This window comes from Acomys russatus, chromosome 2, assembly GCF_903995435.1.
Source record: "Acomys russatus chromosome 2, mAcoRus1.1, whole genome shotgun sequence".
Taxonomy (NCBI): Eukaryota; Metazoa; Chordata; class Mammalia; order Rodentia; family Muridae; genus Acomys; species Acomys russatus.
The window spans coordinates 35629836-35638690 of NC_067138.1; the positions used below are offsets into that span (position 1 = coordinate 35629836).

The window sequence follows — 8855 nt, forward strand, 5'->3', positions numbered from 1 at the left end:
TCCACCCTGATGACCTAAATTTAATCCTTGGGACTAACATAGTGGAAAGAGAGAACTAATCCCCAAAAGGTGTTCATGTATGCTCACATGTGCAAACACACACACACACACACACACACACACACACACACACACACACACACAGAGCAAAAAAAAAAATTAATTAAAATCTGTATTTTACATGATGAACATACTCTAGAGATTCGTTTCACAACAAGGTTAATATGCTTAACATTAAAAAACAGTACACTGATCGCTGTGAGTTCAAGACCAACCTGGTCTACAATGTGAGTCCAGGACAGCCAAGGCTACACAGAGAAACCCTGTCACGAAAAACTAAAAAAAAAAAGAAAAGAAAAGAAAAGAAAGTTCACATATTCAGATGCTGATGACAACATACTTTGTTCAGCATGGTTATCTGAGTGGTAAAACACTGGTTCTGTCTGACTTACACTTTGGAGCTCTCTCAGGAGCCGGGGTTCTGCGGCTTTTCTCTGCTTTGGCTTCCTGATTTCCTGAAGTCCTCGACTTTTTCCTTTGGCGGGGTTCTACAGGTGATCCTAAAAATATTGATGACATTATTGCAATATATCCATCCATCTTCAGGATCTAGAGTGGATCAGTTTTGTTATGTGACAAACAAAGGTTGTCTACATGGCCAGATCCCAGTAGAAAATGCAAGCCCCCCCTCTAATGAACGTCCCTGGTTGATGAAACCACAAATGGCACAGCTTTGATAATGAAGTAATCAAGTATATCTTCTATGTCAAAAAGACAAATTTTGGAATCTTATGACTAAAGCACAACACACTGAGACCCATTAATGCCTGAAGTAACTATAACATAGTTTTCTCAAAACTATCTTTAGTATACAAACGGAAACAACAAATGTGTATTTCCTACCACCACCACTGCCACTCATGTCTTCAGAGTCCAACTGATAAAAGCTTATAAATTCTTCTCCTAAAATGATACTATTTTAAAATGTCCCAAAATAAGTTAATTTCCTTCCAAATTTTTAAAGGGATTATAACCTTACTATGTTAACTATCTGAGATTATCAAATCCACCATTTGTAGGTACTGACATAAAGTTATTGTTTAATTTAAATGCTGGTTTCTGTACCTCCATATCTGGTTGCAATCCTTGTTCTGAGACTCTCCTGTCCCATACTATAAAAACTGTTCCACAATGTCCCCTGACATGCCAATAAAGCAGCTTACAGCCAATCACTAAGCAGAGGAGAGAACAGGGCTGGACTTCCTGCCAGCTAGAGGAGGAGGAGATAAAAGAAGAAGTAGGGGATTCAGCTATGAGAGAGGTCCAAGTAACACCAGGAAAGGAGCTGGAACAGGAAAGCTACGAAGTGCAAGTATCTCTGGGACGTACACTGGGAGGAAACCAGGTTAGCTTAGAGGGTTAATAATAGAGAATAAAAGCTCAGTTATTGTGTTGTGAAGCTTATTAATAAACAAATATAAAAGAGTTTCAATTATTTGTTTGGTAGCTGCGTTAAGAGAGAAATTGAGGGCCTGGAGAGATGGCTCCAGCAGTTAAGAGCACTGACTGCTCTTCCAGAGGTCCTGAGTTCAATTCCCAGCAACCACATGGTAGCTTACAACCATCTATAATATGATCTAATGTGCACTGTATACATAATAAACCACCACAACAACAACAAAACAAATACCTTTAAAAAAGAGAGAAATTGGGCTGGAGAGTTGGCTCTGTGGTTAAGAGCACCGTCTGTTCTTCCAAAGGTCCCGGGTTCAATTCCCAGCACCCACATGGCAGCTCACAACTGTCTGTAACTCCAAGATCTGACACCCTGTCACCAATGCACATACATTTAAAAATTGAATAAAAATATTTTTAAAAAAAAGAGAGAGAGAAATTGAGAAACAAACACAGTTACATAAAAATAACACTAACAGCGGTGCACGCCTTTAATCTCAGCACTCCAGAGGGAGGCAGAGGCAAGCAGATCTCTGAGTTTGAGGCCAGCCTGGTCTACAGAGTGAGTTACAGAACAGCCAAGGATACACAGAGAAACCCTGTCTCAAAAAAAAAAAAAAAAAAAAAAAAGAAAGAAAGAAAAAAGTGGCCAGGGAAAAACCATGAGACCTTAACCCTATATAAAAAACTAAATACAACTAAGGAAATCTGAGAGTGGGAAAAATAGTCTACACCAGGGAAGAGTCCACCAATACCAAATGCTCAACTCTGAACACATATACATACCAAGCAGGTTATATTTAGGATTATATGTATGCATATGCATATATGTATGTGCATCTAACAATTAATGAAAAAGGAGGCCATCAACTTGAACAAGAACAAGAAGGGTTATATGTGGGGGGGGGGGGTTAGAGGGAGAAAACAGAATGGGGAAATAATGCGACTATATTACCATGGTAAATATAAAAGAAAAAAATATTTTAAAAAAGAAAAAGAAAAGGCCCAGGCGTGGTGGCGCATGCCTGTAATCCCAGCACTTGGGAGGCAGAGACAGGTGGATCTCTGTGAGTTCGAGGCCAGCCTGGTCTACAAAGTGAGTCTAGAACAGCCAAAGCTACACAGAGAAACCCTGTCTCGAAAAAACGAAAGAAAAAAGAAAAAAAAAAATCACTGACTCTTACTGTCAAGTTTTACTTGCATCAAATCTCAGCAGCACAAAGCGCACACCCTGAGCTGGTGTGGTGATTCACTGCCATAAACCCAGCCCTAAAGGCAGGCACATCTCTGTGAGCTCAAGGCCTACAAAGCCAGTTAGTTCCAGGACAGCCAGAGCTACACAGTAAGACCTGTCTCAAAAGGAAAAAAAGTACAACCTGGCAAAGACAATACATATTTTAACCGATTTATTTGTGTACTTTGTCCATAAACCACGTTTTTGCCTGTTACTAAAAACAGAAGCTAAATGAATGAAAATTTCTCACTTTACACTGTTCATGTAATGTCACAACTGAAAGACAAAACTAATGGCACAGGGACGGCGCTGTCAAACTGCAAAGCTTATCAGGCCTTGGTCTGATCTCACACTGACCAGAGGCTGAGGTTAGAGGAGTAACTGGCAGCAAAGCCAGAAGCAATCTCTGAGATGAATCCAAGTTCCTTTTTCAACAGGTTATGTTTTTAGCATTATAAAAGAAAAAGCCAGCCTGAGGTGGTACACGCCTTTAATCTCAGCAGAGGCCAGCCAGGTCTACAGGTTGACTTCCAGGACAGTCAGGGCTACACAGAGAAACTTTGTCTCAAACAAAACCAAACTAACAACCCAGGGGAAAAAAAAAAAAAAAAAAAAAAAGAAGAAGAAGAAGAAGAAAGAAAGAAAAAGCAGCTGCCCCCAAACTAAATGATGATTACACAGCCACAAGAACAATCTGCTACTTCAATCTCCACTCCCATTATTGTCAGAGGAAATAGCTACAAACAGGCTTCTAGCTGTCCATCTAGAGGAGACACAGGATGCAAGAGAACTGCCAGCGCTGTTCCACTCAGAGCCTGGTGTTCCTTCCTTTGCTCTGTGTGTGTTTCAGGAAGTATGAATGCTAGCATCACTTGTGCTGCGCCAGGAGCCATGTCTGGAAGAATACTAACATGCAAGCTCCAAGTACCTGCGAATAATAAGCCAAAAGCTATAAAGTATACCTGAACTCAAATAAAAATATAGAGACTGGCCTAATTTTAACACAATAAATAGAAGATATGTAAACAGAAATTATTTAGGGGAATACCTGACACAGGCATGTTTGCTGTAAATATTATCACAAGCTTCATTACAATAAATATTCATTCATTCATTCATTGCTGAATATTATTCCCAACATCCAAAAGAGTAGAGGCCTAGCCATGGAATTAAACGTTTGTTGAAAGAAAGCATATTGTAATAAAATTGCCATCACTAATTGTCCCAAATAAGACACATTTCCTTTTGGATTACCTATAATTGTATAACCAGAAACCACTTACCAGTTTATAGCCAAATACTTTTACAAAATGATAGCCTTTTAGCAGGTTCCACATTATAGCTACTAAGCATAATAATTACATCCTAAATGGCATTTCCCACATCTACAATACCAAGTTTTAGTAGCTCTGTATTTTTTTTTTCATTTTTTAAGTATGAATATGCTGACAAGGGCAAACTGGTTTACCAACCTACCCACACAGATTTGTAGCTAATCACAAAAACAAAATTTACCAAAAAAATTTTTTTCAAATGATACCACATTGCAAACCCTGGTAAAACTAAAGAAACAAGCGGAATTACACTCGTCCTTACTAACTACCTGTTTTTGAGCCTGTTTTTAGGTAGTATCTTAGAGGAGGAGGAGTGATTAAATCGTGACCTCAGGGTCAGGACATCAAGTCCCAGTCAGCACTAACTTCTAAAAATCTTTTGAAAACTGGCTTCCCACTCAATTCTTCAAACACCCGTCTTGTACTCTTGATTCAACGACTTAAATCTATATCCGATGAACTAACGATCACAGTCACAACTCCACCTTGTAAGACAGGAACTGCCTTCCAGCCCAATACAGCACCTAACTGCTCAGCCAAGCTTGCAAACTCTAAGACCTCAATCGTTTATAGCCGTACCATAAAGTTACCACGCCACAAGTATTTTTACACTATGTATCATTGGCTGCTAAGTTTCTTGCCGCCTATTTTCCTATCACTGTAGGCATCCTTTCTGGATAAATTACTGGCTAAATCATTAATTTCCTTGACGGGACCCTGAGGGGCATGCAGAGCTCTCTCCAGTACATCGATTTTAAGCCTAGAAGTCCTTTTGGCCTCTTCGTCCCTTAAAGCCACCTACACGCCCCCGCCCTTTGCCCTTTATCCCTTATAGGAAAAAAAAAATGAACTCAGATCCCAGCCTCAGTTTCCCGCTGCGGGGTGCGACCCCTCGCAGTGCGCAACCAAAGCTACCAGCACGCGCCAGAACCCACCCAACCTGGTCCCGTTTTCCAGTGCGGGGCAACTCCGGACTAGCAGCCCCGCCACTCCCCAACAGCTTCCTCTCCGAGACTCCCCAACTTCAAGCTCCACCTTTGATTCCCACTCCAAGACAAAACTTTGGGCCATCCTCTCCGCTCGCGCCCGGTTTCTCTGCAAACTCGGGGGCGCGCGCCCCCGCCCGCCCTGCTCCCTGCGGCCGGCAGCCAGGCCCTGCCCCCTCTCCCGAGCCCGCCGCGGCGGTTGGCGCGCTGCACGCCGGAGCCTTGTCACCTTCTTCCTTCGCCATCGTCCCCGCGGAGGCCTGGGTGGCTCTCCCGCTCCCGAGCGGCCCGGAGTCTCCCAAACCTCCGCGTCGCCAAAACCTGGGGCCGCCCAGGCCAGCTCCCGGCTGCCGCGCCCCCACTTCCTGACCCGCCCCCCTCAGGTGTCGCCGCCAACTGTGTCCCCCTCGACCCACCCACAGACGCTCCGGGAACCAGAGTGCAGGGAGCGGAGGCCGGCCGGAGCGTTTCGCCAGCGCGCCTGGGCCAAGCCCACGTTGGCCCAGTGTTGGCTGTGCTCCTGGGAGGAGCTTGGGCCCAACGTCGCGCTCCCTCCCTTGTGGTCCTCCTCACGGGAAAGCAGGAGCTAGAGCAAGCTTTTCGTGACGCTGGGATTGGATTCAGGAAGTCACAGACTGTTGCCCAGATCCAGTCCCCGTGCCCGCCCCCATTTTACTAACAGAAAACGGAGGTTCAAGCGCAGAGCAGCTGAAACCCTGGACCCGACCTACTGTCAGTGCCTGAGGGTTCTCACAGTGATTTCAGAGCCTGGCAAAACGTTCTAGGCAGGTTCTTTGAAACGGTAGGTTTCGGGTTGGTTGGTTATTTATTGGTTGGTATCTTTCTTTCCTCCTCTCCTCCTCCTTCTAATTCTTCTCCCTCTACTATCTCTCTCTCTCTCTCTCTCTCTCTCTCTCTCTCTCTCTCTCTCTCTCTCTCTCTCTCTCACTATATGGTCCAGACTGGTCTCAACTTGCAGCCCTCTTGCCTGGGGTTCCTGACTGCTGCAATGGCAAGAGTGATCCGTTGTTTGGTTTCGTAGACACTGCTACAGAAAAGAAGATTGTCCCTCAGCTACATAAGCAGGTTAAATTATTATCAAATAAAAAAAGGAAATACAGAAGAAAGCAATGTGCCAATCATCAAGTTGGCTTATTGAGATGGCTGTGCATCTCAATATTCTGGAAGAAAGCACAATAGTAATAATGTAGAGTATTCTATAACGATAGGGTGCAGTTTCAGTTTGCTGCACTGTGCATGTCTCATTCACCATACAGTGTGCTGAATCACACTTCTGAGAAGAGCAAGTGCTGACCCACTTAATTTTTTATTGTAAAAAATATGAGAAAACTTATTTTAAGTGAGATAAAACTTCTTTCTCTTTCACATGTTATTGATCCTTATAAGACCTGTACATACTTTGTAGAAACTTGGGTAGGATATTCCTGAAAATAAATACTCCAAAAGATACACAGTAAAGAAGAGGAGGAGGGGCATTTTGCCATGTAGACTTAAAAGCTCCAGGTATAGTAAAAATAGAATATCAGGTTGTTGTTTCACAAAACCACGTTTTATTTAGCTTAACGGTTTCTCTGATACAAAGAGAAATATAAAAAGAAAATGTAGGACATAATGCACATGTAACCTCTCCACTCACTAAATACGCTCCCAAAATCTAAAAGAAAAAAGGACAAAGTTCCCCTCAACAAGAGAAAATAATCTTCACTTCTGGAAGATGTTTCCACGCCCCATTCCATGCCCTCTTCCTCTTGCAGCCACTTGGGCCTTCAGGACAGCAGTTTTTCCTCGGCCAGCCTCTGAGCCTTGGTTTTCATTTTTCCTGCTCTTTAACATGGGTGCATTTCTCAACATGTCAGACAAAATTAGAAATCGGATCTTGCTGCCACGTATGTACATCTGTTCCAGCTGTGCCACTCGGCCATCTCTGTACAAGACTGGGATGTTGAACATCTGGCAGTTCATGTTGTCCTCAGCTTCCATGAGCTCCCCCCCCCCCCGCCAGGCAGTGTTAGCTTCACATGGAAGGGACCCTCCCCCAGGGACCCCAAACCCCCCAAAGACCCCAGTTTGCTTGACTAGACCAACTCCATGATAGTCTTCAGGTGTTCACTCTGCCTAACTAGATAGCTCGTGGGCAGCTAATCAGCTTAGAGAACAAAAGGACTAGATACCATGTTTTTATTACTTCATGGCCTTGGTAAAGAACACAGCTGGCCCCATCCAACCAAACTAAAGGCCAACTCCTAAGTAAGAACCAAGACCTCAGTGACTCAAAAAGTTCCCAGGAACCAAAGAAACAGCCAATCCTGAATCCCCTCTTACATTCTCACTCAATTCTGACCAATCAATTGAAGCTTGTCACAAATTCCCTCCAACTGTCTATAAATGGAGCCTGCATGCTCATTTGGGGGTCGCCCTCTAGAGGAGAGAGGCAATCTTATCAGGGTAGAATAAAAACACTTTTTGCATACTGCCTTGGAGTCTTTCTTCTGCAGATCACCCGGACCCTAACCATATGTTACTATGTGGTCCTCAGCTTCGTGCAAGACTTTAATCAGCACACCAATAGACATTTTGACAGGACTCTTCCTGTGCAACTAACTTCAGGCTCCTTTTCAGTTCTGGCACAAATATTAGAAGGTGAAGGTATGTCTTTAATCCCAGCACTCAAGAGGCAGAGGCAGGCAGATCTCTGAGTTCAAAGCCAGCCTAATCTACAAAGGGAGTCCAGGATAGCCAGGGGTCTGTGTAAATGAGATACTCTGTCTCAAAATAAATAAGTAAGAAAAAAAGCTAAGATGTGTTTTATTAGCTCGGCAGTGGTGGCACACGCCTAAAGGCACTTGGGAGGCAGAGGTAGGCAGATCGCTGTGAGTTTGAGGCCAGCCTGATCTACAAAGTGAGGCCAGAACAGCCAAGGCTACACAGAGAAACCCTTTCTCGAAAAAAAAAAAAAGATGTGTTTTATTAAAATATTTTAGATTTATTTTTTATATAAATGTTTTACATGCATGTATATGCACCATGTGTGTCCCTGGTAGTCAAAGGACAGTATTGGATCCCCTGGAGCCAGTTATGGACAATTGTGAGTCCCCCCATATGAACACTAGGAATTGCTCCTGGGTCCTCTGTACCAGTAGAAAGTGCTCTAAACAGCTAAGCCATCTCTCTATCCTCTCATTATTTTTGAGTTGTATATATTAAACATCTCAACACTTATTAAAATACAGATTTTCCCAACCAAAACACTTCTAGAAAGACATTTTCAGACTGGTTATGTGAAACAGTGTTCATATATATTAGTACCAAGAGATTATCGATACCAAGCAGCATCAAAACCTTCTTAGGTGAGAAAGGGAGGCATAGCGGTACATGTCTACACTTATAGCATGCAGGAGACAGAGGTAATAAGGAATTCAAGGCTAATCGCAGCTAGAGTGAGTTCAAGGCCTCTATAGGCTACGTGAGGCCCTGTCTCTAAATAAATATCTAGATATTTTTAAAAAGGACAACAAAAACAAGAACATGACAGGGCCAGATAGATGTAAAGAAATGGCTGGTATTTTGGCAATTTTGTCCTAACCCTGTGCTATGACTGCCTAGACCTTCCTCAGCCTCCCAGCCCCCAATAGCCACATCTGCTTTGACCACACTTTTGGAACTGCTCATGACCCTGACCACGGTCCAGACATATTAACCAAAATAATGGATGTCTGTGCAAGCTAAAATATAAATCTAAAATAACAGAGGAAGTATAAACCAAAAGTAATTGTCCTGCAGTATCAGAAAATTCTGCAAAGCTCTGAAAAACAAACAGGTATTGCT

The 8855-nt window shown here is 43.1% G+C and overlaps 2 protein-coding genes across 2 annotated transcripts in view; both read right to left on the bottom strand.

Moving 5' to 3' along the window:
* Dpy19l4 (dpy-19 like 4) overlaps positions 1-5375 on the bottom strand; it is a 48233-nt gene extending 42858 nt beyond the window's left edge. The window contains exons 1-2 of the mRNA XM_051160261.1: positions 5239-5375; positions 453-560 (exon numbers count right to left, since the gene is read on the bottom strand). Of these exons, the coding sequence (XP_051016218.1) occupies positions 453-560; positions 5239-5254 (124 nt within the window). The 5' untranslated portion in view covers positions 5255-5375. The remainder of the gene's footprint in view (positions 1-452; positions 561-5238) is intronic.
* A 1349-nt stretch (positions 5376-6724) lies between these two features.
* On the bottom strand, positions 6725-7603 carry LOC127206812 (small nuclear ribonucleoprotein Sm D3-like). The gene is made up of 2 exons (XM_051166090.1): positions 7543-7603; positions 6725-7060 (listed from the first exon to the last, which is right to left on the bottom strand). The coding sequence occupies exons 1-2, from the start codon at positions 7601-7603 to the stop codon at positions 6732-6734; spliced, it is 390 nt and encodes a 129-aa protein (XP_051022047.1). The 3' UTR covers positions 6725-6731.
* Between the last annotated feature and the right edge of the window lie 1252 nt (positions 7604-8855).

Excerpts from the sequence above, each read along its gene's own strand:
- LOC127206812 (XM_051166090.1), bottom strand. The coding sequence starts at position 7,603 with ATGTCTATTGGTGTGCTGATTAAAGTCTTGCACGAAGCTGAGGACCAC. Across the intron at positions 7,061-7,542 it reads GGACCACATAGTAACATATG|GGTCCCTTCCATGTGAAGCT; the intron begins GTTAGGGTCCGG and ends TCCCTGGGGGAG.